Consider the following 19,946-nt stretch of genomic DNA (forward strand, 5'->3'; position numbering starts at 1 on the left):
CACAATATTAATTGATACATAGAAATAATAATGAAAGTAGTAATAATAATGATTGTCATGGTGGCTTACAAACCCATCATTAATCAATATAAGTTAAAGTAAACAATTAAAATTAATTTTTGATATCAAGAATAAGAAAAAATATAGTCAATCATGTATAATCGAATATTAGTAATTAATTGATTGACACTTATAAGCATCATATCTCGACAATAAAATTTACAAACATTCTAAAACATCAATCAATCACAACACTTCCCCCCCCCCTTACTAATAATACACATATTGATCTGGGAGAAGACATTCTCACAAACTTTTGACACTATACATTTAATAAATCATATTAATTCAAAAGTTAAACAATAAAATTTCACTTTCTCTCTGCCCACAAAACTATGCAAACTGTTTGCATAATGAACCAGATCCCCGCTTTTAAATTATTTGGCTCAGGCGCAATCTTGATGAATAAGATTTTTGAAATTTATTTCTCCATGTTATAAGATGTTTTAAATGACTGTTTAATATTTTTATCTATCAAAAAGGCTGAAGTCCTTTGAGTTGCCAAATTGCTGCAAGGATCATGCCTTTGTCCGTGATCAATTATATTTATCTATATTTTAAAAAAAAAATTATTTCATTATCAGATTAATCATTTTGAATTTTCTAAGATTCTCAAATACTACATCAGTTAAGGTTGACCCAGTCATGCTTAAAATAGGAATAAATTGCTGAGATATTTCTTAAATTTTATTATTTATGATATGAATATATCGTGCATACAATGACATCTCTTTAATGCCTGCATATATTGCTGCTAAAATTGAGAAGCACGATGCAGAATTTATCAATTAATTTTCCCAAAATTATTTTATTACAAAAATCAATAATTTTATTATTTTCACTGCTATTTGTACTTTCCACTAATAAAGAATCCCCTAATGTTTTATATATATCCACAATTTTACCTTCATTATTATTATTACAAAATAAATGTCCTAAATTCAACACATTTTAATCTAAATCTAAATTTTTTAGAATAATTTTCCTCCCCCAGCCCCCCCCCTATTCAGGTGGTTTCAGGCTGATCATATATTAAATATAATTTCCAAAAAAGAATTTAATATAATTTCTAATTATTAATTAAAATTACATTAATTTACAATAAACTATAGTGGAATACTTCATAATTATAATCTTGTTAAATTGATCAATATTGGCTGAGATAGAGATACTTTTTTAAAATAAACTATTCTATAATTTGACTACCTATTTAATTGTCCAGAAAACATATTGTTGTACATATATAGATTGAACCAGATATGACTCTTTTTTAATCAAATTACTTAAGAAAATAGCAAAGGATTAGAAAGATAGTCGAAAGATTAGAGAAATATATGTTAAGGCTACTATATATATTTGAAAAATGGTTTAATGAAATTTACATCTTTTAAAATTTAATACCAACCAATTTAACCATAGATTTATATTTCTTTTTAAAAATGCAATTTAATACATCGAATATACACACCATTAAACTACAAATTCATTAAGGATTCTAAAATCTAAATAAATATATATTATTTATTTGAAAAATTTTATCTTTACTATTTTTTAAATTTTTACCCCAGTCATCCAAATGTTGCCAAAAAATTTTAGATCACCTAATACAAGATTTATATTGTTAATTATCATGATTTGTTATTATAGAATTTATAATTAATTACATTATTACTTTGTATCTATAATTAATTATGAATCCTTATAATTGTTAAAATTAGTTAATTAATTATTAATAAGGATATTTTATTATAACATAATAATTTCCATCAATTATCACTTTTTTTACAAAAATATATACATATATTTAATTTTAAATTTTCACTTAAATTGTGCGAATATGGATATATATCTAAAAAGAAATAACATGAATGGTATATCAATAACAAATGACTCATTGTAAACTCAAATTGAATACCACAATTTAAATATATGGTAGAATCTTTTTTATAAAAGAATTGCTCTTTTTAGCCTAGAATTTTGTAATTATATTGATGACCTAAAAACTTTTTGTATAAATAACTAAGGGAAGGTCATAAAAATTTAAGATATTATGATATTTTGTATTTTTTTCAGATGCTATAATAGCATCTAATGATTGAAGGAAAACTGAGAAACACCAATGCAGTTCCAAATAAAATAGTTTTTTCTTAACCATGGGATATAGGCAAATGGTTGCAATAGTTATTCATATTTTTTTTATATTATATGATTATTTCAATATTTTTAATCACACTGATAAATTTAAAACGTATAACCCTAGTTTTTAATAAAACAGCTAAAATTTAATAGATTCGAATTATTTTTTTAATCAAGAAATCCACGACATCAATTGAATTTTTCTAAAAATAAATGCCCCCTACCAGCAAATATTCTGTGTGCACCTCTGTTAAGTTATAGTGTATAATTTAATAGTTTAGGTTATTATAATGATTAATTATTTTAATATTATTGTACAAATCATTCATTGTATGAAATAAAATTTATATTTCAAGAAGCTTAACATCATCATCATTAAAGTAAAAAGTTATCTAATTATTAAGTAGGGGAGACCGGGGTAGAGCGATTGACGAGGTTACAATGTTGGCGCGAATAACAATTTAACTATAGGCATAAAGACTTTATATTTGGTGTGAAAAGCTATTTTTTATAACTAATTTCTTATCTATGTTCATCTATTGATAAACTTTCATAGTTTGACATATTTTTCCAATAAATTATCTTTTACCCAAAAATTATAAATATCACCCTCTAGTTCTAACCTATACACCATATAAAATATATTTTCGAGCAATAAGTGAGATTAATAAAGAGTTTGTGTTATTTGAAATAAAATTTTTAAAAAAATCGTATGAAATTTACGATGTGTCTAAATGGCTACACTCAAAATATGCTATTTTTTAATATTTTATATTCCAATATTTTATTGATGATTATTTCATAGTTATGAATATATGTCAAAATTGTATTTACTATAGTTTAGTAATCGCTAAATGTCAGCTAATTCGGTTCAGCGACCGTCCCGTCGGGCCCAATAGTCAGATGAGACAGAACTGGACCGAACCACTGTAAACACTACACTTTACTATATTTGAGTAATGGCTAAATGTAGGCTAATTCGGCTCAGTCTATAGTCACGTGCAGGAGAAAATCTTCTACCATTAGAGCGTTTCAATATATATTAGATTATTTCTAATTTGAGCTGCTATATTATTTAAAAAATCCCCAGCCCAGAGTGATAGTTTTAGGCTTAAAACTAGGTTTAGATAATTTTTTAGCCTATTAATAAATGGCTTAAAGGGCTATAAATAGAATAATTACACAACTATACACTGTACTCTGATGCTTAGCCATTTTATCCTGGGAATTAGGTAAATGACAAAAATAGCACATTTCACATAATTGATCATTGTTATTAAAATAATAAAGGTAATAGGCTACACCTTTTTTTTATTTTGTAGATGAGGAATTTGGCTATGTATAAATATAATTTGTGCGGTTTTGTTTTTGTTTCATATTTATATGGTAAAAATGCAATATACCAATCGTCTTACCCTAGTCTCCCTTAATTGCTTTTATAATTATCTTAGCTTATATTTTTTAAATTTAACCCATTATTAAACGTGTCTTAAGTGGTGTCAGGAGAGTGGGGGTTTAAATTTCAGAGAACCCCTTCCCTTTCTTACTTCCCCAAAAATTATTTTTTTTAGACCTATTAGGTAATTTATACATTTTTTTGCTAATTTTAGATTGGTCTAGAATCTCATGATTCTGATAAATATTTCTATTTATTTTGTATAGTGTATTAATTTTAAAAATCTACCATGAAAGAAAAACAAATTACAAATAAAAATAAAATAATATCTTTAAAATCTATATAATTATTCCAATTTTAAAACAAAATCTATTATAAAGGAAAAAACAATTACAAATAAAAATGAATAATATATGATTAAATAATCACTTTAAAAATCTAATTATATTATAATTGGAATTGATTTAATATTCAAGCAACGGTTATGAAGACATTATCCGCGACACGATTGGTAAAAGATATATTTCTGTGTTCATCTTTGAACATAAGGGCCAAAGATATTCTATATTCCAGATGGGGAGTCACTTTAGGAAATGTGAAAGCTGTCACAGATTTCTATAATGTAATGTATTAAATAATATTTTATTTGTAATAAATTTATTGTTGTATTTGAAGTTCAAGTAAGAAAATTTTGGAATACATTTTTTTTTACTATGTATTTTTGCGACTGTCGTAGTGAAAAATTATCATGGCTTCTAATCGATCAAATCTTTTTCCCCTAATATTACCCACAGATCAGTTTATATATATTAAGGCCCGATTTGAGCCAATTTTTTAAAAACAATCAAATCAATATTATACCCAGAAAAATATTGCCTAAGCCTCGAGATTTCATTAAAAAATGTTCAAACCTTCGTATATCATCTATAAGCAAACTCTTCAGACTTTCGCAATATTTTAACGTAAAGAAAAGAAATAAGTTATACGGGACAAGGGGGGAGATAGAACATAACAGATTTTACATGTAAATATATAACATACAAAATACAATTATTCCTAAGAAACTTTTTGTGTATGAATTTATATTTCCAACATTTAAATTTTATATATATATAAATTTTAAAGTCTCAAAAAATTCAAATTTCTATTTTGGGTCATTTAAGTGATTCATATAGTGGTTATATTCACTTTATATTTTATAATTCACATTTATTTTATGGTTTTTCTATACCGCCAGTTATATCCGTTTAATTTAATTCACATTTATTTTATAGTTTTTTATATGACGGTTTATCATATATTTAGGTTATTATATAACTATTAATTATTTTAATATTAATGTAAAATACATCAATAAGTATGATTATATCATCATAAAGTAAAATTTTTATCTATTTATTACGTAGGGGAGATCGGGTTAAAACGATTGACGGGATAACATGTTAACGCGAATAAATCTTTAACCCTTAAGCATAAAACATTAAATTTAATGTCAAAATGCATCTTTATAACTAATTTCTTACCTAATGTTCATATATTAATAAACTTTCATAGTTTGACATATTTTTTCAAACAACCATCTTTTACCCAAAAATTATAAATATCACCCTAGTTCAATATTAACGTATACTCCATATAAAAATATATTTTCCAGCAAAAAGTGAGTTTAATAAATAATTTGTGTTATTTGGAATAAAATTTTAAAATTTAAAATGTGTCTAAATGGGCACACTCAAAATATGCTATTTTTGATATAAATTATATTGATTATTTTGTATGTCAAAATTGCAATATTTTATTAAATTAAAAAATATTGTGTTCAATTTTATTTTAACCACTTTACTAGTGTTTCAACAGTCCGGTCCTTTTTTCTAAAGTGAAACCGGGCCGATGGACTGTTAAATCAAGTGAGACCAGGGGATCGTCGGTCCAATCCAGTTCCATCTAAAAATATTTTTTTTGTTAAGCTATAAAAGTTTTATTCTGCACTAAATTTATTAAAAATGAAAAGTGTTAAATTACCAATATTTTAATTATATCATCAAATCATTTTTATTTTATTATATTATACAATACAAATGCCTAATATTTCAAAAGAATATTAAACCAATACAAATTTATTGAATATAATTTAAAAAATTTGATTTGATATTTAATTAATTTTTTGTTTTGATATATATATAATGCGATAGATTTGGTTATGAAATAAAACTGATTTATATATAAATATTCAAATTATCTTCTAAAAATAAAAAATTATTCCATTTTTCCATGATTCAAGTGTCATTAGAGATTGAACTATCTTTGGATTTATTCTATTTCGCTTTTTTGTTATTTTATCATAGCTTTAGAAAATCCGTTCCCATGCAACTGATGTAACCTGCTGTGGGAGATAGTCCATTGCTATTTTGGCTAGAATTGGAAATTTATTATGATCTCTTCCAATCAGTCTAGTATGTTGGAATTATTTGATATAAAATATCAGGTAAATAGCTTTGGATTTAATTTATATTATCTTTCTCAGCTTTCTCTGATGTCCCAGTTCCCATGAGCCTATCCCTGGTTATTCTCCCCCTCTTTGCGCTCTCATTTTGATACATATGCATAATTCACTTGTTCTTTAAGAATTGGAAAATATCAGTAGACATATTTTACATTTCCCACCATTATACTTTTTAAAAAACTTATATAATTCTTTAACATCTTTCAAATTTGAATTTGATCGATTTTCTTAATTTACATCAATAGTCATTCTTTTACCCCCTGAAGAGGGTGGTGGTTCAATAATATTATCAACTTCTATGATTTTAATTTCCATTTCCATTTCTAAAAATAAAAATATAATATACTACCACCCTTCTTAATAAAATTACTTGACGAATGAATTGAATTAAACGGAAGAATATAAAAAATAAACGATGAAGGAGATATTATAAAGTGTTAAGCATTAAATAATCATGTTTTACGTTTTATGTGTTCATGTACGTGTATATTAACTAAAAAGCAATTCATAGTAAATTTTTATCTTGCTTAATCGGTTTTCGGTCGAACCGGACCATCGGACCGCCTTAACGGAACGGACCATCCCTTCGGAATCAAAAGACAGGTGAGACCAAACTGGGCCAGTTCGGACCACTGCAAACACTACACTTTACTAAAGTTGAGTAATGGCTAAATGTAGGCTAATTCCAGTCTAAAGTCGAGTGCAGGAGAAAATCTGTTACCTATAAGGCGTTTTAAAGTATTAGTTTTTTTTGGAATTATGGTAGCTATATTATTAATAAAATCTCGAGTTCAGGGTGATAGACTTCGGCTTAAAACTGGGTATACCCAATATTTTAGCCGGGTAATAATTGGCTTAAACGGCTAAAAATATAGTAATTACCCTACTATACACTTTACTCTGATGCTTAGCCATTTTTTCCTGGGAATTGGGTAAATGACAAAAATCGCACATTTCACATAATTAATCATTGTTCCTAAAGTATTATAGGTAGAGAGCTACACTTTCTTTTTATTTTGTAGGCGAGGAATTTGGCGATATATTAATTTGTTTAGTTTTGTTTATGTTTCATATTTATATGGTAAAAATGCAAAATATTAATCGTCTTACCCCGGTCTCATCTAATTGTTTTTATGATTATCTTAGCTTATATTTTTCTAATCTAATCCATTATTAAACGAGTCTTAAGTGAAGTCAGTGGAAGGGGGCTTAAATTTTAAAAAACCCCTTCCCTCTCTCACCTCCCGAAAAATTAAATTTTCCGACCTAATTTTGCATTGTCTACAATCATGATTCTGATAAATATTTTTATTTATTTTGTAAAATATATTAATTTTTTAAAACAAAATCTCCCATAAAAGAAAAATAATTTACAAATAAAAATGAGTAATATCCATAAAATATTTATAATCATTCCAATTTCAAAAGAGAATGTACTATAGGAAAAAACAATTACAAATAAAAATAAATAATATATGATAAAATAATCACTTTAGAAATCTAATTATATTATAATATTCAAGCAACAGTTATGAAGACATTATCCGCGGCAGGATCTGTAAGAGATATATTCCTGTGTTCATCTTTGAACATAAGGGCCAAAGATATTCTATATTCGAGATGGGGAGTCACTTTAGGAAATGTGAAAGCTGTCACAGATTTCTATAATGTAATGTATTAAAAAATATTTTATTCGTAATAAATTTATGTTGTGTATGAGGTTCATATAAGAAATATTTGGAATACATATATTTTTGCGACTCTCAATGAGTTCTCTTATTTAAAATAAGCAAAAATAGTGATAAATTATCATGGCTTCTAATCAATCAATTTTTTTTTGCCTTCAGATCAATCTATATATATTAGTTGCTAAATGGCTCGATTTGCGCCAATTTTTTAAAAAACGGTTAACATAATTTTCTCCACAAAAATATCCCCTAAGCCTTGAGATTTCGTTCAAACCTTCGTGCCATCTATAAAGCAAACTCTTCAGACTTGCGTAATATTTTTTTGAATAAAATATTGAGATAGCCGTTTATATAAATCGGCTCAAATCGAGGCAGTTAACACTAATGTAAATTAAAAGTCATTCATTAAAATAATGCTGCGGTCAATTTTTTTTCTTCTTATTTTATGGGATTAAAAATTGCAACTTTTTTTGCATTATACTTTAATTGTTTTTTTTTGTGGAATCATTAAAATTAAATAAAAATGCATGAATTCCTTGTGTTTACTTAATGTCGTATCAATATGCTAATTAGTGTTAGTGAGAAACAATTACCAAGTATAAGGGGATATTAAAATTGAGAATCTGAGAGGTACCTCGTAAGTGGTAACCTATGCCGCTAAAAAGAAAGAAAAATAGATCCGGGCATATAGACAGAAATTTTTTTATTTAAATCGAACCGTGACTTTGAGTTTAATAAAAATGTTAGTTTCAATTTATATCATAACTAAAAAAAATTGTCATTTACATCGTTTAGATATTGTGCTTGTTTATGTGAGATCATGTCTGGACGGGTAGGCAATAGTTCAATGCGGTAACCAACAATATTTTTAAATGCATCTGTATTTTCCAAGTGATGAATACTCCAAAGTACGAATATACCTAATTGTCCATTATACTTTGGTTCCAAATATAATTTGACTACAGCGTTAGTTATCCTAGGAGCAAGCGAGAAATTATCTGTCATAAAAAACATATTTATATTAAACCCCCATAAGTTGACTGTATTGCCATAATGTTACGGCTTATTCATACAATTCTTTAGGTTTATGTAACCTACAAAAAGATAATGCTATTGACTTTTCAATTGAATAATAATAATTTGAAAAAAATTTCACAATATGGAATTTCATAATATAAAAGATGTAATTTTTTTAAATTTATAATATACCAATTTTGATCTTTGCGACCTCTTGATCTGTAATTTAAAAAAATATAAATAATTTTCTTTAAATATAAAGTTTAGGCTTAAATATATAAAAAAAACTTAATATAATAGATATCTATTTACTTATTTATTCAATTTAACTTGTTAACTCTCATTCTTACAAAAGAGAATAATTGAATAATTTTTACCTTTCATTTTTTATTAACAATATACGCCTATATACTCAATTTTTTTTATCCTTGTAAATTAGTTCTTTATGATTCAAAAAATTAAATCCGTATATTCCACATCATGAAGGTATTCTAGCGAGAATATAATAGAAAAAGATAAAGCCTAAACCAAAATTTCTTAAATAATTTAACTTAATTTCAATTTAAGGATATCTTTTTAAGATAGAAATGTGTAATTATAAAAATATCGTAAAAATTAGAATTTATAAATATATACATTTGAATATGTTCATAGCCGAATACTGCCCCAAAATTTCAAGATGTTGATATGAAACGAAAACCGTTAAGAAGTATTTCACACTCTTCTCTAAATTTCTGATAAGGAATTCGTTGTTTATCTATTTATTTTTTTAAAAAATAATTCAATTATAATCATTGACAAAAAATAATAAACGCTTTAAGTGGGCCGAAAGGTTTTGGGAGTGTTTGGTAATTTTTTTGGGAAAACTTTTCATTACATAAAAATTTGATATGGGGTATAAAATGAAAAAAAATTACTGCGAAATCATTGTTTGGGAGGGGTTAGATGTTGAAAAGTCATAATTGTTTTTTCTACAATTTTATAAACATACAAAGATTGATGAAAAAGTAATAATCACTCAAGGTGTGGCAGAGGTGGGAGGGGGGGGGGGGGTTCTAAATTTTTGATATGGTTGCAAGCTTAATATTAAAATACAAGTTATGGTTAAATTAATAATTTTCTTCTAAAAAACCTGATAAACATCTTCTAATTGGATATTCTTTTCTTCTATCATATTGCCCAGGTTGATTCCGTCACTTTCATATTCGTACAATTGATAGGTATATAGTATGATAGGATGATTAGGAAGCGGCCACAAGGGAGCCATAAATTTTGCTTTTATATTGTAAGTGAAGGCACTGTTGATCGCGGTATCATATATGGAGAGCTCTAAATTTCTTATCCCAAAAGTGGACTCGTGTTGCATTTGGAAGCACGTGCTATTGGGTGCGAGTATATTCGCTTCTAATATAAGATTTTGGTATATATAAATAAATTTAAAAAATATAATGTATATTCACATATTGATTAATATTTCAATTTTTGAAAAGATAATTGGCTCACTTGAAGGCAAACGAACAGTTAATAATGTTCAATCGTTCTTATAATTTACGTATTTAAATGGTCATAAAAAATTATTTTTCGATTTAGAAGGATTAAAGGTACAAATCATATACATCTTAATTTATAATGTCAGGTGTACATATATTTCCAAACTTGAAATATTTAATCATATATTACTTTTAAAATATTATTCTTAATTTGAAATGACATATTTTAAGGATAATACTTTGCACTTGTAAAATACTATTAATATATACAATGATAAGTATAATATAATTAACTTTCAAAAATTTAGTTGCTAAAATAAATATAATGTATATTTAGAAACCTTTTTGAATAATAAGTCCAAAGTTCAAGTCAACGATAGCAAGGCATATCAAGCCTAGGAACATGTTGCTGAGAGAAACTGATGATGTCATAATTGAGTAGGAATATTGTAAAATTTAAAAGTAAAAGGTTAAGAATAATAAAACTTATTTTTTTTGAGCATATTTATATATTCTTATATTTACCTTTTAAAATACATATTTGCACAGTGATTCTTAGTAATTTTTATAATTTTTTTATTTTTAGATCTGAGTTGGAGCTTGAAATATTAAATCAAAAACAATTTTGAAAAAATACTTACCTTCCATATGCGAGTAAGCACAATTGTAAATATTATATGTTTCTTTAGATTAGCAATCAGAACTAAATCAATAGATATATTTCAGTATTTTCTTTTGTTTTCCTGAAACGGAAATGCAGTATTTGCTTTTATTTTTTTTAAACGGAAGTGCAAATGGAATTTGAATCTTATTTGATTATCATTTAAGCTAATTATACATTCTTCTCAAAATTTTCCATTGGGCTTAGATAACTATTGATTTAATAAGATTGCTTGATCAAATAACAATAGACATCATTCTGAATAAAAAAATCTATTTTTTCTGAAAAAAAACAAATTCTGCTTTTCTTGTTTTTTAAATGTTTTTTATTACTAATACAATCAATCTTTATCTAAAATAATATCTTTTAAATATCAGAATCACCTTATATATTTTTAACCATAATTTAGTTGGATTTTCATTATCATAATCATTTTATAGTTCCCTCAATTTGTTATTTCGTTAAAATTTATATAAAAAATTTTTTGTGTTTTTTTCCCAGAAAATTTAGGTTTATTTTGTTTCATTTCTTGTTTTAAAAAGTTTTTTATATAACTCTCATGTAATTTATATAAAAACAAGTTACCCTTCATATTGTCGTTCGTTGTTCTAGCTAAACTCTGGTGGTGTTAGAAATATAGTTGGATTTCTTTTATTAAAAATAAATGCTTGCTTAAAGAGGGTTAATATTCACTCCGCTAAATCCTACCCCAGGTCTTAACATTTTAATAGAAATTAATTTCTGGATATTATATAAGCATAAATATTTGAAATCATTTTATCCAACGTAAATTGAGCCGAGAAAAGTTTATAAAAATTTTATTGATAATAGTGTAAAAATTTTAAATGTTATTTTGAAGGTGTTAAAATATCAGAACCCAATAGTGGAAGGGGAGTTTGCTATACTCCCACGCGGGCACTCATGCTCATGATATTTTTATTTTTATATTTATTAATTATTTTTTTATTATAAAATATAACCAAAATATAATACAATACTATTCTACAAAAAGGAGGGAGAGACTACAGGTTCCCATGATTAATTATATTTTAAAATAATAATTTGAATGTTTTGCTTTAAATATTATTCATTTGGTTCTGATTTTAAGAAATTTTAAAATTTCGCTTGACATTTGATAAATTAAGTTAAAGCCTGATAAATCAATATTACCTATTTTTTAGGTAGAATACAGCAGATATAATATAATATTTAAAAAAAAATTAAGTATAACGTTTATTTTACTAGCCTAGATTAAAATGTAGAAATGACTTATCCTATTAAAACGTTTAAATCATATTTGACAATATTATTATGGATATGTATTTAGCAATATAAGTAATAATATGGGAAGGCGTGCCAAAGTATATGCAGAGTCGATTCGAGGTAAAGGTTGGCTAGGCCGTGGTCTAAAGCGGTACCAAAATACATTTTTAGAAACGGGATTTTGCAAAATAGAAAAAGAATAATATTATTTTTTCATAATATTTTTTTATTACAAAAAAAATATGACTAAAAGGTAAAAATTACAGCAAAATACGCAAAAAGTAAGCATTGCAAAATCACGCAAATTTACAGAAAAGCACAAAAAATGAATGACGTAAAAAGTAGGTTTGAAAAAAAAATCTCCAAAAAATTTTGAGCAAATATTTTTTTTAAAAAAGAAGTGAGATTATTGATCAAATTTTACCTAATAATGCCAAAATTTTTCCTAAAAAATATTTTATAAGTGACTCTTTAAAAAAAATCTTTCAAGAGGAAATCACAAATTTTTTAAATTTTGAAAATCATACATGAATCGGTTAGAATTCCTTTACTTTTCTTTTAAAAAAAATATCAATTTATAAATTAAAAAAATGCATCATCGGGGCAGGGTTAATAAAATTACTAAAAAAAACCCGAGCTGGGACAAAAAATAATTTTTTTTAGAGAAATCAGGATAAAACAGAGCCTGAAAATTGGAGGATTAATAAGGGTCAGGCTTTAAATTGGGGCATTATATAGAAATTTGTTAAACAACAACCAATTTTATTAAAAAAGATTCACTTTTATATTCATATATATAGGGAATCGTGCGTCCCCCTTTCGATTTTCTATATTCATACCTACTAGCACAAAACCACCTAGTTGGTTTTAGAAAAATTTTTGGTCCATGGATTCGAGTCCATGTCGATATTTATAAATTAATTTTTGAGGCACAGACGATACTCAGAAATAACTGATTTATTTGTATATAAGGATAGAATCGCGACGCTATCTAATATCTTAATAAAATAAGTAAAGAATCAATAACGTGTAACTATACAACAATACCCTTGAAACTACGATCTCTATAACTAGTGTTGTTAAACGGATCGATTTGGTTCGATTTTAAAAAACGGCTAACTCTATATTTTATCTAGAAAAATATTAAGCAAGACTAAAGATTTTGCTCATACAAGGCACAAAGGTTTGGACATCTATTAGCCAATTCTCCAAATTGAGTAAAATTTTCATGGATAAAATATTGAGTTAGCCCATTTTTAAAAATCGGTTCAAATCGAGCCGTTTAAAGACACCAACGGTAATAATACCAAAAAAGATAGAAATTAATATGTATAACTTAAATCAAAAATATGAATATATATAAAAAATATATTTTAAAATAATAATATTGGCAAATTTTGTTAATTACATTATCTAATTGAAGACTTTTCCCGACTTTTCCCAACTTCAATTATTATTATTTTTTTAATTGGCCCCCAAAACATCTAAACCAATGAAACCGTTCTCTAAATTGATGCTCATTGATTAAAATTGGCCATAGGGAACGGCAAATGAGTAGTCAACTTAAAGGTTTAGCTATCACGTACGGAAGGACATTTGTAAAGTGTCGAAACTTTGAAGAAGTTAAACTTCTCCATCTATTTATCTAAAATTTAGAGATCCTATTTAAGGGATATATGATATAATATTCAGCTTTAATGTTATTCAGGCGCATACGCGGGAATTCGCTATGGAGGGGGGGGGGAGGGGTAATTAATTATTTTAGAATTATTCTAGGAGTTATTTTAGAATATCTAATTTTCAGGAATTAATTAGGACTAGTAGCTATAAAATACTGTCAATTTTTTAATACATAAATTCAAATATAAATTAATGATAAATATTATATGTGTATAATAGGTATATAAATTGCTACAAAATAAATGTCTCAAATAACTTTGTAAAAAATGAATATAAAAATCCTTAAAAAACGTCAATATAAAGCCGATAGTATTCTTTTAGAAATATTCGTTGAATGTTATTTTTTAGGCCAATATTCTTCAATTGATAATCATTATATCAATATTCATCAAATAGCATTTATTTTCCATCATATGGCTTTATATTTTTTATTGGCATTATAAGAGTAGATATGTCCATATAGATATCAATCGGTAGCTAATCAAAGGATCTATGCTACCTACTAGAGGTCAACTTTTCCACTTAAAGAACGAGTATAGGCCTTGGAGGTATAAATATTTTTGCCAACACCAAATAAAAACTGCCTTTGGGATCTCAGCTCAAATCAATGTACTTCTATGATCCTTCCACTCATGTTTAAAGAACCATTATGCAAATAAGAATTCTAGGGTTAGATTCATGGAATTAGGATTGCATATTAATTTTTTTTATCAAAACCAGTCGTGTTACCATTTTCTTCTTATATTAACAAAACTTTTGCTTCTGATTTCGAAACATCATATGTACCATCAACTATAATTGAAAAAACTTGCTTCAATCTCTTTTCTAATTTTCTTTATAACCATATCTGTTATGGCTTCAATGAGAATAATTATATTCTAAATCATATCAATGTTAAAATTGATGCTTTTTTTGTATATAAGGATAATTTATTAAAGTGTTTATGTGTTTTTTTTAAATAAAAGAACATATAAAAATATAATGCCTTTGAGGCGCATTTTCATCACTTATTTAAATGATAGCATAATTTACCATTTAGGTTATGTCTTATAATCTTAGCAATTTTAAACGACTAAATTTATAATTTTATTTAATTAATTCCTTACAACATGAAAAATCTCTTCCTTTTCTCTTATTTTACTCCTTTCCTAGTTTCCATCTTTTACCTCTGTTCTTCCCTTTTCTCTTCTCCTTCTCCTTTCTTATTTTATCGTATTTTCTTTGTCAATCCTTCTCACTAGTCGTTGTTATGTCGTTTTTGTTTGTTCTACTCCTTTTTCTATCAACTTTTGTTTGCCCATAATATCTACTATCCTATAGCCCCTTTGATTTTTTCTTTTATTATTCTCCTTCTATAGGTTAATCCATCTTAAATGTGCTTCTTATTTTCTCAATTTCATTTATCCATGCTCTTAATTCATCTATTTACCATTTGTTTTTTGTCTTCATTATCTTTCCTCCGTTTCTTTTTCTTACATTTTTCTTTCTTCCCTTTTTTCTCCCTCCGTTTTATTTATCGTTTTACTCCCAATTCATATATCCTATTCTACTTCAATTTTGGTATTGTTATACTCTTGCTTCCGATTTCTTTGTTTATTATACATATACTTCTCCTCACTTTTTTCCTTAGTCCTTTTGCTTCACCCCTTGTTAACCCCCCACCACTTTATAATGGGATGGGGGGGGGGTGTATTATATTAACTATTTTCCTCGAATAATTTTACAAACTGAATATTTTTCATTTTTGTTATTTGTATTTCCCTCAGGCGATATGCCTAAAAATATTCATGCGTGGTAAACAATAAATTGCAGAATCACTTTACCAATTACTAAAACAAATTTTTACTGTGTTATTCCACAAAATACACATGTATATTCTAAAAATATTACTTAATATCTCGTGCAATAAAAAATACATAAACTGACATAGATTAGTTCATCGTTTGAAGGTGGGGGGGGGGGGGGGAGGAGGCGTAAAAGAAGATAAAAATTGTTAAAATGAGCGCCTCATTTTTCGGTTTGTGAGGATATTTTTCAAAATGCAGGGTTGTACTTTTTGGGGATATTTTATCACTAGCTCAGGTCGTAATATTGCTCCTCATTTGTTGTAAAATATTTCAGATCATATATAGCATTTTTGCGGGAGACTTCTTTTCCACCCTCCTTCAATCTATTATGTATTTGCCTAGATTTGGTGGTCAAATCTTTTAGAATCTTGCTTCAATTAATTTGGTTTTTTTTTTACCATTATCACTTCCCTTTAATAATTTGTCTTAATAATTCGCTCTTCTTAAACCCTCCCCTCTCAATCGAATTTAAAATTAAAGTTTTGAGGCAACGAGTTCTTACTAGTGTTGTTTAAACCCTTTGTTTAAAGATTTATTTAAAGGGCAATCAAGTTTTAGACAAACTAATATTACGCCAGCCTCAAGATTAAAATAGACAAACCTTTTTGCCATCTTTCGGGTAAACCATAAGGTGTAGGTAATATGTTTGACTAAAATCTTGAATTGGCTATTAAATATCTGTTGAATCGAGTTTTTAACCACACTTTCATACCAATAAATCACCTCTCTTTGGTGTATTTTTAATGCATGTTTTATTTTTGATAAGACAAAGAATTTGGTATATTAATGTGACATAGTAAATGAATTAGAATATAAAAGAAAGACTTGAAAATATAACTCATTATTAATTCCTTAAAGCCAATCATGGATTATTACTTACAAATGAGGGGGTTCGTCCTGCCATCAGACTCAGGCTTTATTGCGATATGGTCATGCCATATTTATGTGCAATATGCCAGGCTCATGTTGACTCAAAAGGTTGTCACTAGAAGTTAGGCGGGGTTTAACCCAAAAACGCCCTTCCGCCCAATGTTTTTAAAATTTTAACTCGTTCGCCCCCCGCCCATAGTTTCCTTTTTAAATTTCACCAGCCCGCCCACCCTAAAAATAATGTTTATCTCTTCCGCCTAATGTTTAATGATAATTTTAATGTATTTTAACTTAACTTATAAAATATAGAATATTAAGAAACAAAAAAATAATTTTTAATAAATATAATTCTGTTGTGCTCATTAGAGGTCTGCATTGAGCGGGATTTCGGCCCGCCCGCCTACGCCTGCCCATCTAAGTGGGCGGGCGGATGGGCGGGTAAAAAATTTTTCGAGAATGGGCAGGCGGGTTAAAAAAATTTGAAACTATGGGCGGGCTGGGCGGGCGGGTTAAGAAATTTAAACAATGGGCGGGCGGGTTAAGGAAATTTAAAATTTTTGTTCAAAAAAAACTAAAAAATAATTGTTTAAATGATCTATAACAATATTTATTTTTTTTAATTTTATTTTATTTTATTATATAATATATAAATTTTATTTTTTATAACATAATTTTTAATAAAAAAATATATTTTAATTTAATTTTTATTTTAAAATTTTATTTATGAATAAAGAAAATATATCTAAAAAAATAAAAAATAATTTATATAATTAAAAGATAATTCAAAAAATTTTTCGAAAATAGGCGGGCCGGTTAAAAAAAAAATTTAGACTAATGGGCGGGCGGGCGGATAAATTTTTTAAAACATAGGATGGGCGGGTACCCGCCCAATGCAGACCTCTAGTGCCAATTTTGCTCGAAAAATATTTAAAATTTATCCGCCCCTTGTTTTAAAATTATATTTTAACGCGCCCGCTTATCTGTCCAATGTTTAAAATCTTATGAATAGTTATGGCGGGTCGAGGGCGAGCTAGCTAAAAGCCCTTTTATTGCAGACCATGTCACTCTCTGCATTGCAAAAGATTTGGCGGCAGAAATCGAAGACATTCTAAACGCAATAACACTAAATCTTATGCCTTATTCCTTTTACCTTTGAGCACTATGAACTTTACAACACATATGGTAAAAATACTGATAGTTCATTTAAGATTCCATGGAAGTGGGATGAGCTCTGTTAAAATTCAGAAATATTTTATATTTTTTTATATGTATATTTTACGGTAACTTAAATGAATTTTTAAATTTGATTATCCTCTAAAATATTTTATATTTTATTTAGAGTTTTAAGGTAAAAATATTTCATTTTTATAAATTCTATATTTGATATTATATTTAAATATTTTATTTTGAAAAAGTATCTAAGATTCAAGATAGTTTTTTAAAAACGTTAAATAATCAAAATTAAAATTATCGAGATTTATTTTTAAATAAAATATGCTATAATATAAATTTATAAAACATATGATGCAGAGTTCCCATTTGCATAACACGACCTGGATATTTTTTTTCAAAATTTTTTAATTTTTAAAGCTAATAATGGCAATTTAAAATATTTGGTTTTAAAATATATGGTCTGGCCCGGTTATTTTTTAAAAAACATTTTGAGGCCCTAAAAAAAATTTGGCCCTGCTCGGGTATAATTAAAAGGTTTAAAATACGGCCCCCGGGCCGGGTTTAGAGCCGGGCCTGCTGGTATCTGATATATATTACCGAAAATACAAATTTTTTATATAAGATAATATGATACAAAGATATATTTATGAAAATTGTACATTATAATACTGAAAACAATGTCAGAATAAAAATTTAATTAGTAAATATCAATAAATCAACATCATAATGCACTATTTTTTAATATTATTAATTTTTCAAACAATTTATCGTTTAGCATTTGACGATTTGGTCTATTGACCATATTAGCGAAGCTGAATAATCGCTCAACAGGGGCAGAGGATGGTAATATTGTGTTAAATTTAATAAATATTTCTTTTATATTTTTTTTAATTACATATTTATATTGCACCTCATCTTTCATATAATTTAACACCTCTAGTTCAATATGATTTACTGATTTATTTGAATTGGATGTCTTTTAAATATTGTGTTAAATTAAATAAATATTTCTTTTATATATTTTTAACTATTTAACATATATATCTAGTGTTTCTGTCATCTTTCATATAATTTAAGACCTCTAATTTAATATCATTTACTGAATTATTTGAATTGGATGTGGTACTTTTAAACAAAATCATCATCTTCATCAATTGAAGAATTTGCTGACACATATTAATTTCAATATTTATTTAAAAAATAATTATAACTTCGTGTATTAATAAATCCTGAAGGTATATTTTTTTCTTTTTCATAATCATTACAACGATTTTTAAAGTAGGATAGTGACTAAAAATGCGGTTTCAAAGTTATCAAATTCATATAAATTTTTCTTCTCTAATTTAAAAAATTTTCTACTGCAATTGCCAAAAATGCAGATCAGTTTAAATTCATTTTGTGATTTTTTTAACGACATTTAATATTGGCGCGCGGATTCTCCATAAAAGCAGTTGATTTCGCCCTGTATTTTGTCAATCACTAAAGCCAATGGGCATTTCAATTTCTTTTAGTTTTGAAGATTCTAATTTTTCACATAATTGTAGTAATTCACTTTTAAATTCTAATAAGCTGGTAAGGCTATCAAACATGCTATTCCCTCTCCTTTCCTAAAACTGCTTTGATATCCTCTGCAGTCTAAATTACATTCAGATAAATTATGGCAGTATAGCAAATTGCTATATTATGAACCACGTCAAAACACATTATTTTAAAATATATAAACTCGGATTAAATTTTACATTTAAGATAATAACATTTAAGATAACAACATTTAAGATAATAACATTTAAACTTAAATACCATTTAAATTAAATGTAAATTATTTTTAAAGTATCTATAACTTTTTGAATACAAAGTTGATTAACATGCAGATATTTTAAAGAATTTATATATTAGATGCAAGAACTTTTCCAAAATTTAAAAAAAGATACAAGATATCATTCTTAGATACAAATATCTGGGATACTGCCCAACCCTGTATATATTATAGAAAAAATATATATTAAATTATATATGACTAAATTTATTTTATCTCTAATTCATTGCCAATAATATATAAGAATTAAAAAATTTTATACTACCAAAATGGATGCATTTAAGATAAGATTAGAAATTAAGATAATCGAATTCTGTGTATTTTAGCAACACCACCTCCTAAAAAT

At 26.5% G+C, this 19,946-nt stretch overlaps 1 protein-coding gene and 1 long non-coding RNA gene across 2 annotated transcripts; one reads left to right on the forward strand and one right to left on the reverse strand.

Moving 5' to 3' along the window:
• The first annotated feature begins 5,943 nt into the window (after window positions 1–5,943).
• On the forward strand, window positions 5,944–9,003 carry LOC135923575 (uncharacterized). The gene is made up of 3 exons (XR_010571247.1): window positions 5,944–6,077; window positions 7,619–7,764; window positions 8,579–9,003. It is a non-coding gene; the product is annotated as an uncharacterized LOC135923575 (long non-coding RNA).
• A 343-nt stretch (window positions 9,004–9,346) lies between these two features.
• On the reverse strand, window positions 9,347–10,722 carry LOC135924063 (uncharacterized). Its single transcript, XM_065459111.1, has 4 exons — window positions 10,632–10,722; window positions 9,933–10,204; window positions 9,437–9,557; window positions 9,347–9,372 (listed from the first exon to the last, which is right to left on the reverse strand). Exons 1-4 carry the CDS (start codon window positions 10,720–10,722, stop codon window positions 9,347–9,349), a joined length of 510 nt encoding a protein of 169 aa, XP_065315183.1.
• Window positions 10,723–19,946: the final 9,224 nt, after the last annotated feature.

The sequence above is a fragment of the Gordionus sp. m RMFG-2023 genome, chromosome 2 (genome assembly GCF_954871325.1).
Source record: "Gordionus sp. m RMFG-2023 chromosome 2, tfGorSpeb1-WG-v2, whole genome shotgun sequence".
In the NCBI taxonomy this organism is placed as follows: Eukaryota; Metazoa; Nematomorpha; class Gordioida; order Chordodea; family Parachordodidae; genus Gordionus; species Gordionus sp. m RMFG-2023.